This window comes from Bufo bufo, chromosome 2 (genome assembly GCF_905171765.1).
Source record: "Bufo bufo chromosome 2, aBufBuf1.1, whole genome shotgun sequence".
In the NCBI taxonomy this organism is placed as follows: domain Eukaryota; kingdom Metazoa; phylum Chordata; class Amphibia; order Anura; family Bufonidae; genus Bufo; species Bufo bufo.
The window spans coordinates 657,941,482-657,964,008 of NC_053390.1; the positions used below are offsets into that span (position 1 = coordinate 657,941,482).

At 42.9% G+C, this 22,527-nt stretch overlaps 1 protein-coding gene across 2 annotated transcripts in view; it reads left to right on the plus strand.

The window, feature by feature from the left end:
* TMEM131L (transmembrane 131 like) overlaps positions 1 to 22,527 on the plus strand; it is a 149,463-nt gene that overhangs the window by 118,489 nt on the left and 8,447 nt on the right. Inside the window, exons 27-30 of one of the 2 annotated variants that reach the window (XM_040418559.1) lie at positions 2,782 to 2,909; positions 3,600 to 3,757; positions 7,506 to 7,688; positions 10,152 to 10,224. In XM_040418559.1, coding sequence (XP_040274493.1) covers positions 2,782 to 2,909; positions 3,600 to 3,757; positions 7,506 to 7,688; positions 10,152 to 10,224 — 542 coding nt within the window. Of the gene's footprint in view, positions 1 to 2,781; positions 2,910 to 3,599; positions 3,758 to 7,505; positions 7,689 to 10,148; positions 10,225 to 22,527 lie in introns of both variants that reach the window. The other variant, XM_040418558.1, reaches the window with a different exon arrangement.

The window sequence follows — 22,527 nt, forward strand, 5'->3', positions numbered from 1 at the left end:
GCCAGATCATCCAAAGGAGCCGGAGAGAAGTAATTTAGGGTGGCCCACTATAAAGTAGCCCGCCTCCGGTGATGGTATGATAAGATCAACGAGCAAGTGGATTGTTGTTTTTTTTTTTTTAATTACCCACAAGTCACAAAAGATGCTGAAAGTGGTCCCCGTTCACGTCTATGCATCTTTGGGCACTTTGGATTATGTTGGCTGGTACGGCTTGTGATGCTGCGGATAGTGTTTGTGATGTTTTCCTGGAGTTCATCCAGGGGATTGTGATTGTTAGCGGACACTTTGTTTTAAATTTCCCCACAGCTAAAAATTGCATGTCTGGGGATCGTGGCGGTCATAACCCCTTGCTCACAGTTCACTCCTCTGTGAACAGTTCATGAACCCGTGCCAGTGAGTTCAGTGAGGTGTGACATGTTGCCCCATCTTGAAAAAGCAGGAAATTTTTTCTTCTGGTGGTAGTTGGTTGTAAAACTGTTCCTAGATGTCCAGGTAAATTGCGGTATTCACAATTAATGTTCTTGACACTGGGCACCAAATGCCAATTTTGTGGCCGTGAAGTGATGTTTTGTGGGTCAAATGGAGATCTTCAGGGGGACCAGTACCTTGTATTCTGGGAATTTAAGTGACCTTATAAATTAAACCAAGCTTCCGTCCATCATGAAGTACTGCAATGGGTCCAAATGTCTGTCAGCAATCCTAGTCCGCAACCAAGTCCAGTAATTTCGGTGTTTAGCTTTGTCAGACTTTCAGTTCCAGAGATTTCAGCACTTACTGACACGTCATTCGTGATGCACCAGCTGCTGAGACAGTTGCACATAGCCCTCCACAATCACTCTTCACTAATCCAGGAAGAACACCATCTTTCTGACACAATCGGCCACTTTTATCAAACTGAATAATAAATCAGTCTTAGTTGCCCATAGCTACCAATCAGCTTTCAGTTCCTACAGGGCTCTGAAAAGATTTAAACTGAGCTCTGATTGGTTGCTATGGACAACTAAGACAGATTTACTATTAGGTCGTTTAGAGATATTGGAGGAGGGCTACTTTTTCGTGGGACTATAAAAAGGAGGATTCATGGGGCACTGGATACCAAATTATTTAATAAAAATAATAAAATTTCTTGGCACCCTCACAGCATTATAAATACCGGGGACCCAGAGGTGTATCCCTCAACGTTAAAATTTCAGAACCATTTTGGAATCATTGAACTGCACAATTTTCACATAAAAAAAATATAAAATTACCCACCCCCCTCCCACCCTCAAGAGCCTCATCGAGTCCAAGTACATAGCCAGGTAAGTGGAGCGAGGAAAGGAAACCGAGGAGACAATCCATTAGTAACAATGTGAATAAATTCAAATTAATGGAAAGTGGATAATAGGGAAAAGTACATTGACCTGCAATTACTGAAAAGTGATTACATGAGAATAAAAACCATCAGGTAATGATCTTATGGGTGAATATGCTAATAATCTGACAGACCAATCATTACTGTCATATTAACTAACTTGAGTGTTAATGCTGTGGAAAAAATGCATGTTGTGTGTATGGCAACCTAAGGAACGATCCAAAATCTCATGGCTATGCCGATACTAATAAATAAGTGATAATAATAGGTTAACGCTAATTGCAGGTCACTGCACCCCTCCCTGGTATCCATTTTCCATTCATCATTTGAATTTGTTCTCATTGTTACTAAAGGATTGTTTCCTGTTTCCTTTCACTCCGCTTATCTGGCTCTGTTCTTAAATTTGATGAGCTTCTTTACCAGATACTTATAGGGTGGGGGCGCACCCTATGACTATTCTCCTTACTATTTCTATTTCTTATTGGAGTTTCTATGTTTGTCCTAACATGAGCCAGCGATGTACAATGCTTTCCCTAGGTCCCCTTGCTCGGGAGGTCTGTATGTGTATTCAGTAATCATAGCACATAATGTTTCCCTTTCCCCTAATTGTATTCAGGTTACTGTACAAACCTTTATCGATGCTGCTGTGACAGATGAATAACTAGGTTGTAGGATGTTCTTTATTGTATTGATGTCTGTATAATATTTTATCTTTATGTGCAGCTCATGTTGATTCCAAATACACCCCCTGGTCCCTAGTATTTATATTGCCATGAGGACACCAAGAAATTCACACCTGATGCAGGTGGTGGTCTGCCACTGAAATGTGTTGTGTTGTAGGTTTTTGTCCTTGGATCCTTTATGTTTAGATTTTATTATTTTTAATAAAAATTTGGTATCCCGTGCAGCACCCTGTGAATCCTCTTTTTATATTACTCTTTCATACTAATTATTCCATTTAGAATGCCTGTTTGGTTGAACAGGTATCTTATGGTCATGGATGGTGGGAAGTAAGCGGTTGCCCCAAACCCCTATTTTGGAGAAAATGGCAGGATCAGTTGGGTTGAAATCCAAAATATCAATCACTGGTAATCAATGTGGATATATGACCTTTTTGTATCCAGATGGATTGTATTTTGTGTCATGTGACTGTTGTACTATTTGTGCATTTAGCAGGCTTTCTTGTACCACCGCTCCTGAAAGGTACCAGTAATACCAGGCGTGGTCATTTTTGTTTTACATTATAGTAAAGACCGCCTTTAGAGAGATTTCAGTCTACTTGTAAAACATGATTCTGTGATCCATCATTGTATGGATTATTCTCTACATATGCTTTGTAAGGAACAGAATCAGTTCACATTGGGTAAGAATGCTTAGGTGACCATTCCTACATGCTTGTTACTTATACATTACCTTTTTCTCTTTAGCATGAAGAGCCGTTTTGGAAAAAGAGTCCAGTGGAAAAAAGAGATGGTATGTTTCCAAACTTAAATTGGAACAAGAACAGAAACTGTGCCAGGAAAAATAAGAAGAAGAACAGCGTCTTCCCTGCAAGGTGCCTATTGTTACCCTTCAGTACATACTTATTACAAGTGCTTTCACTTCCTGATTTTTAAGGGCGTGTTCATGTTGGATTGTATGAAATAAATCCTTTTTATTTTAGTACTTAACTTTTATAGAAGCTCTCTTCCATGACAAGGTCGGTAAATTGTTCTTCTGCTTCGAGTGCTCCTGAATAGTTTGCACGCCTCTGCCCAGCCTTTCAGTTCCCTATATGCCCTAACATTGTCTAGTACACGCCAGTCTGTATAAACATAAAGGCAAATTGTCCTACTCGGAACACCATCAACACAAAGTTTCTCTGTGGTCTCTCATGTGAAATTCATTTACACGTTAGTTCAGATAAAAAGTCACAGGACATTCTGCTCGACACAGGCAGCACATAAGTATGTGCATTTCTATGAGCACAAGTGAATATAAGTTTTACACCCATATTTATTAATTGCTTTGCGTTGCATTACATTGTATTCTCTCTTACCTCTTTGTTGCATTTTCTATTCATGTGTGTTTCGTTTTGGCAATGGTCAGATGCGTCAAGTTTGTTGTGGATTTCCTGGTCAGATCCTGCACCACAAATCTTTAATAAAGTACAATACATGTGAATTGATTTTCCAGTGTCAGAAAACATACATGTAGCTTTCCCTTCCACTAAAGGAAATTTGTCTTTGTCTACTCTGCATCCCAGGGTTACAGAGCAGAATGCCTTTAAATACACTTATCAAGAGGCAGCTAGACCAGAATTAAGAGCTTCAAGCAGAGGGAAAATGTGGGGTTCCTTGACCAATGGAGATGTTTGCAGAGGAGAACAAAAATCTCGTAGAATGCCTCCACGTGGTGATACAGGTAACGTGAATGTTCATGTTTGGGAAGTTGTCTGCTTTTGCTTTTTTGTGTTTAATACTTTTCATAGAACAGAGGTCCCCAACTTTTTCATGTTCACAAGCCAATTTCAAAAATGGCCAGTATTGTTAAAGGGTTATCCTGGTGGGAATTCATAAAAAAAAAAAAGGTTCTGATGGCTTTAAAAGATGAAGGTCACACACACCTCACCCCCTGCTGCCTTCTGTTCTGATGCCTCTTGGGTTCCTCATCGACCTTAACTTCTTGGTCCCTCTGAACTTACAAAGGTGGCAGTCACTTGCTTTGGCGGGTTATCTGCGGCCAGTGATTGGGTTGTCGAATGTTCTGTGTGGAGTTATTTAGTTATTTGGCTCTTACACTAGTTTAATTTTATTGGCATGGTTTTGTCCTGATGCCAAGTTCAATATTATTATGACATCCCTGATGCCACAAGTGGACATTAGAATTTAGAGCTGCCACTAGCCGAAGAGCCACTGGTTTAGGAACACTGTGTTAGGCCTCTTTCACACGGGCGTTGTGGGAAAATGTGCGGGTGTGTTGCGGGAACACCCGCGATTTTTCCGCGCGAGTGCAAAACATTGTAATGCGTTTTGCACTCGCGTGAGAAAAATCGCACATGTTTGGTACCTGAACTTCACAGAAGTTCGGTCTTGGGATCGGTGTTCTGTAGATTGTATTATTTTCCCTTATAACATGGCTATAAGGGAAAATAATAGCATTCTGAATACAGAATGCATAGTAAAACAGCGCTGGAGGGGTTAAAAAAAAATAAAAAATCATTTAACTCACCTTAGTCCACTTGTTCGCGATGCTGGCATCTCCTTCTGTCCCCTTTACTGAATAGGACCTGTGGTGAGCATTAATTATAGGTCAAGGACCTTTGATGACGTCACTCCGGTCATCACATGGTACGTCACATGATCTTTTACCATGGTGATTCAGTCAGTTAAAGCAACCATGCGTGAAAATCGCACCGCATCCGCACTTGCTTGCGGATGCTTGCGATTTTCACGCAACCCCATTCATTTCTATGGGGCTTGCATTACGTGAAAAACGCACAAAGAGGAGCATGCTGCGATTTTCACGCAACGCACAAGTGATGCGTGAAAATCACCGCTCATGTGAACAGCCCCATAGAAATGAATGGGTCAGGATTCCGTGCGGATGCTGTGCGTTCACCTCCCGCAACGCATCCGTGCAGAAAACTCGCTCGTGTGAAAGGGGCCTTACAATTTACTGAACCGCATGTAAAGTTGCCCATGCACATAGTGATACAGCTAGGCAAGCGCGTTAGACTTAGGGCAGGTGAGCACGCAGAGTGACGACATTCATTCAGCAGGTGTGGTGATGCTTGCATGGACTGCACAGGACTGTGGAGCCCAATGAGGACAAGTAAATAAAAAAAACTGCGGTGACCACCAGAGCACCAGGGAAAGTAACGGTTATATTTACTTTAACTCATGGGTGTCAAACATGCGGCCCGCAATGAATATCTTTGCGGCCCGGCAAAGATGCAGCATCGCAGACTGCTATGTATGAGCTGGGAGAGAGGAGGGGCTGGAGTCCGTAACTAGGGGCGGGCCCGGTGCAGTCACTGTACTCTTACACCGGGCCCCGCCGCTCACCAAAGTATTTATAAACGTGAATCCTTATCCTGTTATTAAGTTGAACGAACGCTGCGCTCTCCCATGTTCCCCTGTATCCCCACAGCACTTACTTAAGCTTCAATAGCAGGCAGAGCGGACGGCAGCAGTAACGTCACTCACTGACGTCGAGCGCCTGCTCCGCCCACTTTATGAATGAAGCAGGCGGAGCAGACGTGCGACGTCAGTGAGTGACGTTACTGGTGCCGTCCGCTCTGCCTGCTATGGAAGCGTGTTCGTAAGTGCTGTGAGGATACAGGGGAACATGGGAGAGCGCAGCGTTAGTTCAACTTAATAACAGGATAAGGATTCACGTTTATAAATACTTCGGTGAGCAGAGGGCCGGTGTATTGGGGGACACTGTTATGAGGGGGATCTGTGAATGACATATAGCAGTGTCATCCACAGATCCCCCCCCCATAACAGTTCCATCCACAGACCCCCCCCCCCCCCCACCTCATAACAATGCCATCCACAGATATCCCACCCCACAACAGTTCCATCCACAGACCCCCCCACCTCATAACAATGCCATCCACAGATCCCCCATAACAGCACCATCCACAGATCCCCCACCCCATAACAATGCCATCCACAGATCCCCCACCCCATAACAATGCCATCCACAGATCCCCCCACCCCATAACAATGCCATCCACAGATATCCCACCCCATAGCAGTACCATCCACAGATCCTCATAGCAGTGCCATCCACAGATCCCCCATAACAGTGCCATCCACAGATCCCCCATAACAGTGCCATCCACAGATCCCCCATAACAGTGCCATCCACAGATCCCCCATAACAGTGCCATCCACAGATCCCCATAACAGTGCCATCCACAGATCCCCCATAACAGCACCATCCACAGATCCCCCATAACAGCGCCATCCACAGATCCCCCATAACAGCACCATCCACAGATCCCCCATAACAGCGCCATCCACAGATCCCCCATAACAGCGCCATCCACAGATCCCTCATAACAGCGCCATCCACAGATCCCTCATAACAGCGCCATCCACAGATCCCTCATAACAGCGCCATCCACAGATCCCCCATAACAGTGCCATCCACAGATCCCCCATAACAGTGCCATCCACAGGTCCCCCATAACAGTGCCATCCACAGATCCCCCATAACAGTGCCTTCCACAGATCCCCCATAACAGTGCCATCCACAGGTCCCCCATAAGAGTGCCATCCACAGATCGCCCACATGACAGTGGGTCATCCACAGATCCCCCATAATAGTGTCATGCACAGACCACCATTAATTCAAAGCCCACCAAAAGCACAACTTTTGGTTAAAAATATTTTTTTCTTATTTTCCTCCTCAAAAACCTAGGTGCGTCTTATAGTGAAGTTTAATATTTGTGTATATATGTATATATATGTATATATATATATATATATATATATATATATATATATATATATATATATATATATATATATATATATATATAGGTCTCACTTGTGTTATTCGGCAACGGGATGTTGGGGGTCAGCAGTCATGAAACAACAATGTTGTTCTATGAAAATGTACGATTTTTATTTTATTTTTTGATGTGGCCCACAAACTTAAATTTTGTTTTTTTGGCCCATGTTAGCCTTTGAGTTTGACATGCTTGCTTTAACTCATTTTTATAAATTTTTTATCTTGGACATCCCTTTAATACTGGCCACTGGCAGAGTTCAGAAAAAATTAAGTCCTAAATATAAATGGTTATTGCCAAACATATGTCTTATTTCATGACACCAAAGTTCGCAGTTTAGTCTTATTCCATCAGTGCAATAAGTAATGATTAAAATTCCCTTGTCAGACTGGAGAAGGGCACAGAATTGTGCCTATTCCCTATGCTGAGAGCTGGAGGATCACAACTAAACTACACCCACAAAATGTATGTGTAATCTGTGGACTCCTAATTTACACTGTGTCACTCGCAGCTGCAGGAAAACATTTATAGACATGTCTTCTTTTATTGAGATACCACTGTGGTCAGCTTTTATATACGGTTTGATCCCATTTGTCTATGTATTACTAACACTTATTAAATTAAATGCATGTATCTTTGGATTCTTAGAGTGCTACCAGATTCTGAAGAAAAAATCCATGGATAAGTTTTCTTCCGACTCCAGCTCAGAATGTGGCAGCTCTCGTGGTAGTGTACGGGCCAGCCGTGGCAGCTGGGGGAGCTGGAGCAGCACTAGCAGCTCTGATGGAGATAAGAAGAATACCCTCCCTAATCGCCTGTATTTCCCTCCAAGTAAGTAGTTGGTGACCACGTTCTCCATCTCTTCTGATTACTGGTGATATAGACATTTGATCCAGAGAGGTTTCTCATTCATGTGTATTTAACTGACTGACTGAAAATTATATTGAATGTCCAGCACTTGGAATATAAAATGTCTTTATTAAATATCTCTTTAATATAATTTTCTATCTGGAAAAGGAAAATCAGTCCTTGATCCTGTTTCATTTGGAGGCAAGCAGTTGTTCTGCTGTTTTTCTGGACTTTAACTGGTCAGTCTTAGGAGTGGTATGATCTCAGTGTATCTGATCATTGATGGAAGTGAGGATGTGATGACCAGCTGACACATTGTTGATTCTTACAATCATAACGTATGTAATTTAACTAATTTAGCTAATTCCAGTAGCAAAACCACTTTTCTGTAGTCTGCTAATAAAAGAATTTGCCCTTAAAAGCCTGCTGGGCTTTTACCCTACAGATTTACCCGTCATCCTATTTTCGCGTTTTCCCCCTAGCTGTTAATGACTTCCTGCGCTGAACCTCATGTCATGACATCACAATATCTGTGGTCATCGGTGAGGAGAGTTTGAAAATTTCATACACACATCTCCTGTTAATGAACTTGTTCGGCAAAGCTGATTGCAAAGTCTCCATGTGAAATAAAGCTATACACAGCCTCCATTACAGCATAAAAATTGGCCAGTCATGTAATGTATGGACAAACTAGATCTTCAAGAGGGAGGGATCCTACTAGAAGACTTCCTTCCATAATATGCCTGTACGGAAAGTTTTTATAATTAGCCTCAATCTGTCATGGCCAGCTTAAAGGGTTTCTGTCATGAGAAATAAGGTTATGTAGCTGACTGACATTAGCGATGTGCTAATATCAGCAGTACATAACAGTATGTTTTATAACTCCCTGCCTGCCGCCGTTCTCTTAAAATAAACACTTTTAAAATTTGCTAATGAGCCTCTAGGTGCTACTGGGGCGTTGCTTCAGCACCTAGAGGCTCTGTCTTCTGACCCTTTGGCACGCCCAGGTGCCCCGTAATTCCCGCACCTGCGCCGTCCCGTTTAGTATTCGGCACAGTGTGTGAAGCCGGCAGCAGGAGAGCATCCTTCACTCACTGTGCCTGTGTCGAATACTAAACGAGACTGCGCAGGTGTGGGATTTACGATGAGGAGATCTCGACAGTCAATCAACGGGACCTGGGCGTGCCAAAGGGTGAGTAGACCCAGCTTCTAGGTGCTGCAGCAATGACCCACTAGCACCTAGAGGCTCATTAGCATATTATAAAACTCTTTATTTTAAGAGAACGGCGGCAGGCAGGGAGTTACAAATCATAGTTATGTTCTGCTGACATTAGCCCATCGCTAATGTAAGCCAGATACATAACGATTTTTCTGATGACAGAAAGCCTTTAAATCAGACATCTTTCCGATGCCAGTGAAAATTGTCTAACCAAAAGTTGTTCTCAAATGGAAAACTAACAGCCGTGTGTAGTACGTGGCTATCCTGATGCAATATGCAGACGCTTTAATGGAGTTATTCCAATCAAAACATCTGACATATACTTCACACTAGCGTTGTTTGAATCCGGCATTCAATTCCGTCAACGGAACTGCCCGCCGGATCCGGAAAAACGTGTGAAAACTGATTACATTTGAATCCTGATCAGGATTTTAATCACAATGAAAAAATGCATTGGAAAAAACAGATCCGCCATTTATGGACTTTTTTTTCACATTTTTCGGGTTTAACATGCAAAAGCCGGATCCGTTTTGACGGAACACACGGCGCCGGATCCGGCGTTAATGCAAGTCAATGGGAAAAATGCCTGATCCTGCGTTCATTCGAAGTGTTCAGGATTTTTGGCCGGAGGTAAAAAATACAACATGCTACGGTTTTCTGAAAAGCCTGATCAGTCAAAAAGACTGAACTGAAGACATCCTGATGCATCCTGAACGGATTACTCTCCATTCAGAATGCATTAGGATAAAACTGATCAGTTCTTTTCCGGATTTGAGCCCCTAGGACGGAACTTGCGCCGGAAAAGAAATACGCTAGTGTGAAAGTACCCTTATCCGGAGATTTGCTTATGTGAGGAGATGACACTCCTGTAGATACTTTGACTAATTGAAAACGAATAGAACAAACCCCTTTGACGTTTATCTGCTTGGAGATGATTTTAGTCGAGTAGAAGTGCATGATCATAATCGGACATACTGAAATCTATTTCCTTCTTTTGGAAACAAAAGATTCAACCCTTTGAGCAATATGCCAGGTTAGGATCCTCTAAATGCAATACAAGTGTTGTCATGCAGGTCCGCTTCCCTTTTATTGTATTTGCTGTGTTTTTCATAGACTAGCCCATTATATTATCTACAATAACTATCTACAATAACTGCTAGTTCTTCTGGCTGCAAATACTCATATGCCTAATGACTATTAACTTTATTGTATTTTCCCTCTAGAAGAAGCCCCAACACAAACTTTCCCTTCAGAAAACCCAATTTCATTAAATCTGTCACACAGTATTTGTAATACAAGGTAAGACTACCTAAGACTTTGGAAGATTGTCAGTGTACACATTAATGAAGCACTCCATGATTTTGTTTTTTGCCTATATAGTGGAGGATACACCATTTTTAAACAACAGGATAGAGGCTGTTGTCAGAACTGTGTGTGAGGCGCCATGTAAGGGGGCATAATGTATGATGGGGCCATTTAAGTGGGCTTAATCTATGTGTGGGGCATCACTGTGTGGGCGGCCGCTCCTGGTCCCGCACTGCCGCTGCTGCTTCTCCCTGTACACTGATAAGAACATCTGGTGTTGGCGGGGGGAGGGGGGGAACATCTAATGGCGGACAGGGACGAGCCTCCATAGCATTGCGGGTGACGTTAGGGAGGCTTGTCCCTGTCCCCGCCTGCCATTGGTTGCAACAACGCCCCCCTTCCCCCCCGACACCTTATGTTTTCATCAGTGTACAGGGAGAAGCAGCGGCGGTGCGGTGACCAGGAGCGGGGTAAGTATATTACCTGTGAGGGGCCCGGCACATGGGGTCGTTTGAGAAGTTGGATAACCCCTTTAAGGAAGCCTCATACTGTGAAGGGGGGGGGGGAGAGCACTTAACCCCTTAGTGACCAGTCTTCATGACATTCCAGCTATAACTTTATTTTTCCTTGGATGTAGCCATTTGAGGGCTTGTTTTTTGCAGGGCTAGTTGTAGTTTTTAATGGCACCCTTTTGGGGAACACATACCTTACTGATTTAACTTTAATAAAAATAAAAATACTGCCACTGAGTTTTTGTTATAAATTTAGCATTTCATTTTTTGGCATAAATAACAATTTTTTTTTTCTCTGGGTCAGTACGATTACTGTGATACCAAATACATGCGTATTTTTTTTTTTTTGTTTTTTTTTTACATTTTGCATCCTGTGTGGCCCTGTATGTGAAAGATAGCATAACATCTAATTTAATACAAGTTAGTGAGACCAATTTAGAGTCCGTTTGGGTCACCTTGCAGCTTGATAATCATAAGGTAACTCGTGTAGGTGTGATATATAGACCACCTAGCCAAGTCAAAGAATTGGATTGTCTACTAGTTGAGGAAATAGCTAAAATGACATTGAAAGGGGAAGTTATCATTATGGGAGACTTTAATCTTCCAGATGTAAACTGGAAAACCAAAATAGCTAGTTCTGCCAGGAGTACAAATATTCTAAATTCCCTACTGGGATTATCTCTACAGCAAGTAGTTGAGGAGCCAACCCGGAAGGAGGCCATTTTAGATTTAGTATGGGAATTTTGTATCTGATATTACTGTAGGGGAAAGCTTGGGATCGAGTGATCACTAGTCAGTGTGGTTTACTATAAGTACAGTGACTGAGTCACACCACTCAAAAACAAGTTTTAGATTTTAGAAAAACAGACTTTTCTAAAATTAGATTAGTGTTATAAGAGTCCCTATCAGATTGGAACAGTTTCAATGGAGTCCAGGAGAAATGGGACTACTTAAAAGTGGCACTATTGAAGTCAACAGATAATTGCATTAGGCTCATCAGTAAAAGCAAAAAAAGGAAGAGACCACTATGGTACTCAGCAGAAGTGTCCAAAATCATTAAAAACAAAAAGATAGCATTTAGTAATTATTATAAAAAATATATATAAATGGGAGGATGACAGACAAATTTATAAGATTAGGCAGAGAGAGGCCAAACAAGTTATAAGAGCTTCTGAAGCATAGGCAGAAGAGAAATTAGCTCAGTCAGGGAAAAAAGGCGATAAGACATTCTTCAGATACATAAATGAAAAAAGGAAACTAAAACAAGGAATTAACAAATTAAAAACAAAAGAAGGAAGGTATATGGAAGAAGATAAAGAACTAGCTGACTGCCTCAATGAATACTTCCGTTCAGTTTTTACAAAGGAAAATTAAGGAAAAGGACCTCAGTTAGGAAGGAAGACTAATGAATCTTTTGATGCATGTGTCTTTACAGAGGAAGAGGTTCTAAGTCAGCTGTCTAAAATTAATACAAATAAGTCACAGGGGCCTGATGGGATACAGCCAAAGCTATTAAAAGAGCTTAGCGGTGAACTAGCAAAACCATTAACAGATTTATTTAACCAATCACTGGTAACAGGAGTCGTCCCAGAAGAATGGAAATTAGCAAATGTGGTGCCCATTCACAAGAAAGGTAGTAGGGAGGAATTGGGCAACTATAGGCCAGTAAGCCTGACATCAATAGTGGGGAAATTAATGGAAACCATATTTAAGGAAAGGATTGTGGAACATCTAAAATCCCATGGATTGAAAGATTAAAAACGGCATGGGTTTACTTCAGGGAGATCATGCCAAACTAATCTTATTGATTTTTTTGATTGGGTGACTAAAATAATAGATGGCGGAGCTGCAGTAGACATCACTTATCTAGACTTTAGTAAGGCTTTTGATACTGTCCCACATAGAAGGCTTATCAATAAATTGCAGTCTTTGGGCTTGGACTCCCATATTGTTTAATGGATTAGGCAGTGGCTGACGCACAGACAACAGAGGGTTGTAGTCAATGGAGTATATTCAGACCATGGTCTTGTTACCAGTGGGGTACCTCAGGGATCTGTTCTGGGACCCATATTGTTTAATATCTTTATCAGCGAAATTGCAGAAGGCCCCGATGGTAAGGCGTCTTTTTGCTGATGACACAAAGATTTGTAACAGGTTTGATGTTCCTGGAGGGATACACCGAATGGAAAAGGATTTAGGAAAACTAGAGGAATGGTTAAAAATCTGGCAACTAAAATTTAATGTTGATAAGTGCAAGATAATGCACCTGGGGGGTAAAAACCCAAGAGCAGAATATAAAATCTGTGATACAGTCCTAACCTCAGTATCTGAGGAAAGGGATTTAGGGGTCATTATTTCAGAAGACTTAAAGGTAGGCAGACAATGTCATAGAGCAGCAGGAAATGCTAGCAGAATGCTTGGGTGTATAGGGAGAGGCATTACCAGTAGAAAGAGGGAGGTGCTCATGCCGCTCTACAGAGCACTAGTGAGACCTCATTTGGAGTATTGTGCGCAGTACTGGAGACCATATCTCCAGAAGGATATTGATACTTTGGAGAGAGTTCAGAGAAGAGCTACTAAGCTAGTACATGGATTGCAGGATAAAACTTAGAAGATTAAAGGACTTTAACATGTATAGCTTGGAAGAAAGACGAGACAGAGGGGATATGATAGAAACTTTTAAATACATAAAGGGAATCAACAAGGTAAAAGAGGAGAGAATATTTAAAAGAAAAAAAACTGCTATAAGAGGACATAGTTTTAAATTAGAGGGGCAAAGGTTTAAAAGTAATATCAGGAAGTATTACTTTACTGAGAGAGTAGTGGATGCATGGAATAGCCTTCCTGCAGAAGTGGTAGCTGCAAATACAGTGAAGACGTTTAAGCATGCATGGGATAGGCATAAGGCCATCCTTCATATAAGATAGGGCATGGGGCTATTCATAGTATTCAGTATATTGGGCAAACTAGATGGGCCAAATGGTTCTTATCTGCCGACACATTCTATCTTTTTATAACGATTGAAAAGCTTTTTTTCAGTAGAATTTTTTTATGTAATAAAACTTTTAACTCTTTTTTTTTTTGTTAACCATTTACTAGTCACACAAGGGGGCTTTAACAGGAGAACTTTTGATCACTTCTATAATAGACTGTACTGCTTATGCAGTACGTTCTGGTTTACCACCCTGTATGTAAGCAACACCAATTAGAGTAACTAGCCCAAAGTAGTAATAGCTGTGAGGTTAACGCTAAACCATAAACACCTATAAATACTCAACACAGCAACATGAAGTATAAGAGAAAATCTTTATTGTTACAAAAACAACATACTAGTAAAAAAAAACACATGTGCGTGGCAATACAGACACAGGAATGAATAAGACTATAATAGCATGGTATACAGTAAAGAGTTCTACTCCTTTGGTACTTTTTTGGAGTCCGTAAGAGTTACTGCATTTACTGTATACCATGCTATTATAGTCTTATTCATTCCTGTCTGTATTGCCGCGCACATGTGTTTTTTTTACTAGTATGTTGTTTTTGTAACAATAAAGATTTTCGATCTCATTCTTCTTCATGTTGCTGTGTTGAGTATTTATAGGTGTTTACACCCTGTATGTAAATCCATACCATTGTTACAGACGCATTTTGAGATATTGCTCCTGTCCTAACACAACTATATTGCCCCCTTTGTCAGCCAGTTTCATGATGGAGGAATCTTTCTCTAATGTCAATAAACCATTTAATTCATCCCTGGTTAAGATACTCCCCTTGTGGGCGGTCTTCTCTCTTCATAAGTCGGCGCTTTGAGCGGCCGTATTAGGGCCAACTTAGCGCCGGACTTGCTGCCACACACCACTAGTGTGGCAGCTTTGCTAATGCTAACCTTCAGCGCTGTATACTCCTGATGAATCTCTAATGAAGAAACGCGTGGAGTATGACGCTGGTTAGTGAAGGTGACAGCTAGTTCCCAATGCTAGGTAGTTGAGGGGGATTTGGACTCATTGATACTGGCTACATTTTTGAGGCTTTACCTTGCTTTATCAGCTTCATAGTAGCCCTGTGGGGCTTATGCTAATTCGTTTTTGCCCCAATTCTTGTACCCAGTAGCACATTCCTTTTCACCCTATCTGGTGGTGCCCCGCTATCTAGGCTGTGACCTCTGAATATAGGGGTTGTATTTACACCCCTCACTTGTTTCTAGCCATTTGGATAGCAGGGACACACTAGTTTGTGTTTGTACCCTGTGGGGAGCAGTAAATTGAGACACGATTCATTACACCTGTGCTCTCAGGTGTCTACCCAGGATTTATTTGGCTATAATCCTCTGGTCAGACCACCTCCCTTCCAGGGGTTACACTCTTTTCCTACATAATTGTTGTCTGGAGATTAGTGACCTCTCCCCAAGTATTTTTAAATCAAGTCTTTTTTATTGAAAAATAAATACAGAGTGTTACAACAAACAATTCGTTGTTTTTTCTTTCTTACTTTATCCACCATGTGGAGTCAGAGTACAACAGTAACCGTACCAATAACGACACATAGTTTATCCAATAACAGTACATAATGTGCATACATGTTAAAACAAATATTGAAACCAAGGATTATACATATCTAAATCCCCCCCCCCCCACCTTGCCTAACGCCCCTTTCCCTTATAACTAGTCTTGATTTTGACGAGCTTATATAACCACATGAGTGTGAGATAACCAATCACTCCACAATTTATCAAACTTTTGCGGACATCCTCTCTTCACATACACCCCTATCTCAAGTATCATCATGTCATTCACCTTCCGTTCAAACTCACTCAGTGTAGGCGGACTTCCCTGGATCCACCTCATAGCAATCAGTTTCCTGGCCACATATAGCAACCTCCCCACAGCTACCTTAACCGATTCATTCCCTCCAATCTCAGACACGTATCCCAGTACACACACCTTTGGGTCCTTTTGGATTCTCAATGTCATTCTGCTATTAATCATATTTCTTACCTCCTCCCAATAATTACCAATTACTGGGCAAGACCACAGCATATGTAGCAAATCCGCCACCTCTTCCATACATTTTGGACACCTGTCATCAATTCTTACTCCAACCTTTTTTAGAAACACCGGTGTTTTGTACACTCTATGTATAATAAATAGCTGGGATAGTTTGCCCTGTTCGCTCAAGGACACCTTGGGGACCCCTTCCAATATATCTTCCCACTTGTCTTTAGACATAACCCCCACGTCAGCCTCCAATTTTTTCATTCTTGAGAGCGGAAACCCCTCCAGGAATTTTCCCAATAAAAGAGCATACAACTGCGATATCAGCCCTCTTTTTCCTCCTCCTGACGGGAGAACAAGCTTATGAACCGTCTCCATTTGAGCTATCACATATCCTTTCCGCAGTGTGACCTCAAGGGCATGCCTCACCTGTAGATATTTATAAAACCACCCCCTAGGAATACTAAATTCCTGCTGCAGGTTTTGAAATGACTTACATATCTTGTCCTTGAATAAATGGCCAATTCTCGTCACTCCATAAGTTTCCCAATTTCCAAGTCCTGGTATGGCAAAAAATTCGGGCAACAGATGATTCTTTCCAATAGGGGAAAGTTCACTAATTCCACCTACACCTCTTAGCTGCTTCACCTTTGCCCAAACTTTTTTCATAAGTTCAATAAGAGGGAGTTTTTCTCTCCCAGCATGCATTCCTGAGCCTTCCAGAATGCCCATGAGGTCACGACTGCCCAACCAGTGTTGCAATATCTGCCCTGTCATATCTGGAGCTTGTAGATCAATCCATCCCTTAAAGTGTTGACATTGGGAAGCCAGAAAGTAAATCCATGCATTAGGGACAGCCAGGCCCCCTTCCGACTTAGGATATTGCAATGTCTCCAGTTTAATCCTAGCCTGCCCATATTTCCAAGTGAGATCCCTAAATATAGAATGAATTTTCTTGAATCTATCCTGGGGAATCCATACGGGAGCATTATTCAGTACATACAGCAACTGGGGCATCATAACCATTTTTAAAAGATTAACTCTACCTACCACCGAAAGAAAGAGTCTACACCATGACCTTACTCGGTGTTATATATAGTCCCAGATATTTAAATTTATCCACCCATGGCACCAGGCTATCTACTTGTCTGCCTGACAATGCCTGCCCATCTATTGGCATCAAAGAGGATTTTTGCCAATTTATCTGAAGTCCAGAGAAGCCACCAAATCTGTCAATCAATGCCATGGCCGCATCCAGGGACGCACCAGTATCGCCCATAAAAAGCAGAGTATCATCAGCGTACATAGCCACTTTATTGTGCAGCCCACCGTACCTAAACCCCACTATATTTGTTGATAAGCGAATATGCGCCGCAAGCGGTTCTATTGCGAGAGCAAACAATAAGGGCGACAATGGGCATCCCTGTCTGGTGCCCCTGGCAAGAGCAAAACAATCTGACAACCCTCCATTAGCTCTGATTCTCGCCTTAGGACTAGAGTATAGGACCTTTACCCACTGAATAAACCGTGCTCCAAAACCCATAATTTTCAAGACCCCCCACAAGTAACTCCACTCCACACTATCGAACGCCTTGGCGGCGTCAAGAGCAAGAAAGGCCCTGTCTCCACAGTTATCCGCCGGAATATTTAAGCTAGCATACAGCCTACGGAGATTAATAGCCGTCTATTTCCCAGGCATAAAACCCGTCTGGTCCGGGTGCACTATAGTCAGAATTACTTTGGACAGCCTGTTCGCCAACACCTTCGCCAGGAGCTTAACATCAGCTGTGAGAAGCGAAATTGGTCTGTAGGAATCCGGTATTTTAGGATCCTTCCCAGGTTTAGGTATAACCACAATTATAGCTTCCTGCATTGAATGTGGTAACGAACCTGCCTCCAATGAGTGCTCAAGCACCTTAAGTAATTCCGGGAGTAATATCCCTTGCAGCTTTTTATACACCTCCACTGGGAGGCCATCAGCTCCAGGCGCCTTACCATTCGCCATACCCCCAAGCGCAGCTTCCAGTTCCTCCAGTGAAATCGGCTCTTCCAGCCTTACTCTATCCTCCTCTGACAGCCTCGATAGCTGTGCCTCCCCTAGGAATTCATTAAGAGCCTCCTCAGAACTAGAGCCAGTGGAAGCATACAAAGATACATAAAAGCTTTTTAGAATATCTAATATTCCTTTCGTATCCTGGCTACTATTCCCTCTGCCATCTCTCAGTTCCTGAATACAAGAGGAGCCTCTCTGAGCCTGTGATACCACCGACAACAGATGACCCACCTTCTCACCTTCTTCAAAGGATCTCTGACGGTAAAAACTTCTCTTTCTCTCCGCAGCCTGCACTAAATGACAACTCAGCTGCTCCTGAGCAACCGCCAGCGCCTCACTATTAATCAGGGTGGGGGATCTACCAAACTCTCTCTCCGCCTCAGCCACCAGTACATGCGCCTTAACATCTGCCTCCCTAGACCTAGATTTATGCTTATTAATTTCTTTCATCAAGACTCCCCTCAGAAATGCTTTCATGGCGTCCCAAACACCCGGTACCGAGGCCGTCCCTGTATTGATAGCAAAAAACTCCTTAATTTCAAGAGAGATCCCAGACAGATCACCCAGCACATTTAGCCAATGTGAGTTACACTTCCACAGCCTCGGTCCCTGTCTGAGCACCCCCAGGCACAAGTCTATCTGCACCAAAGAATGGTCAGACAGCGACCGAGGATGATAGACAACCTCCCTAACCAGTGGCAGCATTATATCATTAACAAGGGCCAAATCAATACGCGATAACGAATGATGCGCGGCTGATCTGCATGAGAATTCACGCTTATCAGGGTTACGCAATCTCCATACATCATGCACACCTATTTCACCCATAATATTTTTAAGAGCCACACTCCCCGGTAAACCCCCTGCTCCTTCCACCCGACATCTATCTAGGGAGTCATTTAGCGTGCAATTAAAGTCCCCAACCAGTAGCCACGGCAGCCCAGGGAAGTCCGCCACAAAATCCATAATCTCTCTTATCAATGGGGATGCAAATGGTGGGGGCACGTACACAGACACCAGCACCACCTGTATTCCATCTACCTTACACACCACACACTATCTACCATCCGCATCCACACATTCCTGCATATGTTCATACCTAATGCTACTACAGGGAGTGCAGAATTATTAGGCAAGTTGTATTTTTGAGGATTAATTTTATTATTGAACAACAACCATGTTCCCAATGAACCCAAAAAACTCATTAATATCAAAGCTGAATATTTTTGGAAGTAGTTTTTAGTTTGTTTTTAGTTTTAGCTATTTTAGGGGGATATCTGTGTGTGCAGGTGACTATTACTGTGCATAATTATTAGCCAACTTAACAAAAAACAAATATATACCCATTTCAATTATTTATTTTTACCAGTGAAACCAATATAACATCTCAACATTCACAAATATACATTTCTGACATTCAAAAACAAAACAAAAACAAATCAGTGACCAATATAGCCACCTTTCTTTGCAAGGACACTCAAAAGCCTGCCATCCATGGATTCTGTCAGTGTTTTGATCTGTTCACCATCAACATTGCGTGCAGCAGCAACCACAGCCTCCCAGACACTGTTCAGAGAGGTGTACTGTTTTCCCTCCTTGTAAATCTCACATTTGATGATGGACCACAGGTTCTCAATGGGGTTCAGATCAGGTGAACAAGGAGGCCATGTCATTAGATTTTCTTCTTTTATACCCTTTCTTGCCAGCCACGCTGTGGAGTACTTGGACGCGTGTGATGGAGCATTGTCCTGCATGAAAATCATGTTTTTCTTGAAGGATGCAGACTTCTTCCTGGACCACTGCTTGAAGAAGGTGTCTTCCAGAAACTGGCAGTAGGACTGGGAGTTGAGCTTGACTCCATCCTCAACCCGAAAAGGCCCCACAAGCTCATCTTTGATGATACCAGCCCAAACCAGTACTCCACCTCCACCTTGCTGGCGTCTGAGTCGGACTGGAGCTCTCTGCCCTTTACCAATCCAGCCACGGGCCCAATCCATTTGGCCCATCAAGACTCACTCTCATTTCATCAGTCCATAAAACCTTAGAAAAATCAGTCTTGAGATAGTTCTTGGCCCAGTCTTGACGTTTCAGCTTGTGTGTCTTGTTCAGTGGTGGTCGTCTTTCAGCCTTTCTTACCTTGGCCATGTCTCTGAGTATTGCACACCTTGTGCTTTTGGGCACTCCAGTGATGTTGCAGCTCTGAAATATGGCCAAACTGGTGGCAAGTGGCATCTTGGCAGCTGCATGCTTGACTTTTCTCAGTTCATGGGCAGTTATTTTGCGCCTTGGTTTTTCCACACGCTTCTTGCGACCCTGTTGACTATTTTGAATGAAACGCTTGATTGTTCGATGATCACGCTTCAGAAGCTTTGCAATTTTAAGAGTGCTGCATCCCTCTGCAAGATATCTCACTATTTTTGACTTTTCTGAGCCTGTCAAGTCCTTCTTTTGACCCATTTTGCCAAAGGAAAGGACCCATTTTGCCTAATAATTATGCACACCTGATATAGGGTGTTGTCATTAGACCACACCCCTTCTCATTACAGAGATGCACATCGCCTAATATGCTTAATTGGTAGTAGGCTTTCGAGCCTATACAGCTTGGAGTAAGACAACATGCATAAAGAGGATGATGTGGTCAAAATACTCATTTGCCTAATAATTCTGTACACAGTGTATGCACAATCATACTAACCCCTCTAGAGTGAGAAGAATGAGTTGAATGTAACGCATATGTCACCCAATTTTTACTCATCCAGTGTAGATTTTCACCAATCAGATGCGTTTCCTGAAGACAACATATAGCCGGCTGAAACCGCCCCAAGTATTGAAAAACACACTGTCTCTTCCGTGCATCTGCCATCCCTCTCACATTCCAGCTTAAAACTCTAATCACCTGTGACATGGTAAAACTTCAGACCATACTTGGATCTCACATCCCACTCCAACTTCCTCAGCTTATATTTCAAGACCATATCTCTTCCCCCCAACTCCCTACCCAACCTCCCGCCCCCCTCCCCCCCTTTCCCAATCAGATTCCTATAACTGGGGAACGTTTTCCCTATGATATCAATCTCACACATTAAAACTGGGCCCTCTGAGAGCAACTTACCCACCAACATATAACAATCATGACAGAATATAACAACATCTCTCAGGTAGAGAATCCTCCCCACATCTGAGAAATCCATTTTACTCTCAGCAACCTACTCCCTCCACAGGATCTACCTTGTGGTAGCATTACATAATACACTTCTTAACTGGTGCAACCTTTATAGCAACCCTAGAGTGCAAATGCAAATAAACATTGAACATAAGAAACTATATCTTAGCCTCCTTCAAGTGTTCAGGGTCCCACTTCTCAATTGTCGCTCGTGGACGTCCAGCCACTGCGTCGCCTCCTCCGGATCTTCAAAAAATCTGGTGGATCCCAGTGCCACCACACGCAGCTTAGCAGGAAACAACATAGCATATTGTACTTGTAGAGCTCTCAGCCTTTTCTTTATGTCCATAAATCTGCTTCTCCTCCGCTGCACTTCATTGGAATAATCCGGAAATATGGACACTTTCACCCCGTTCAGGACCATCTCCTCATTGTCCCTTGATTGCCGCAGGATAGTGTCCCGGTCTTTAAAGTGCAGGATCTTCGCCAGTATAGGACGAGGTGGTCTGCCTGGCGGAAGCGGCCGCATGGGGACTCTGTGCGCCCGCTCCACCGCATACAGGGAAGATAGGCCTTTCTCATTAAAAAGCTGATGCAACCATTTCTCCACAAACTCTGTAGCGTTATCTCCCTCCGTCTTTTCTGGCATTCCCACAATCCGCAGGTTGTTCCTTCTGGACCTGTTCTCCAGATCGTCAGTTTTAGCATATAAAGCAGCTATGTCCTTAGCAGTTGTTTTTGCCGCCATTTGCAGAGGCCGAACATCATCTTCTATAGTACTTTTAGTAGACACCCTCTTCTCCAATTCAGAGGTGCGTTCAGATATCTTGTGAAGGTCGTGCCTAATTATAGACACATCTGACCTCAGGCTACCAACTTGTACAGAGAGCACCTTCAGGGTACTGTTACAGCTAGCCACAGCAGCCATAATATCTTTTAACGTGGGCTCTTCATTAGCCGCATCTTTGGGGCCTACCGTGCTTTTGGTTGGACGTGCAGGGGTCAATGGCGGCCACTCCGCCGCATCCAGGGTCTCCCCTTCCAGGGATCCGTCCTCTTGTTCAGAGGAATTATGCACTTCTGTCTCCTTCTCCTCTGCCCAGTCTCCCACACCGCTATCAGCGCGGGCAAACTTGCTTAACTTTGCGGCCGCACTCTGACTCAGTTTAGACTGGGAGGCCGGCCCTTCTTCCTCCTCGGCGCCATGCTGGCTCACCTCCGGCCTATCATATCGCGGCCCCTTGCTGGATTTTCGCGGCATGTCGGAGCTCTCAAGATCACCACCGCACTCTCCGGTCTTCACTCACCCACCAGGTAAGAAAGATTAGTCGAAATAGACGTTGCTACCACACATATAATCAGGATGCCGGCAGGAGCTGTGAGCGGTGCGTCCTACTCCATGTGCGCTCAGGCCACGCCCCCAATTCCCCCAAGTATTTTTAGATCATAATAAAGTTATGTTTTTATAGCGTTTCCCTCACGCCAGTGATCTATAAATATATAGGGACGTCTACCTCTTGTATATCTTTCCTTCCGTGAATTTTGTGTCTAAAAAAAAATCCAGATTGCTTCCTTAAA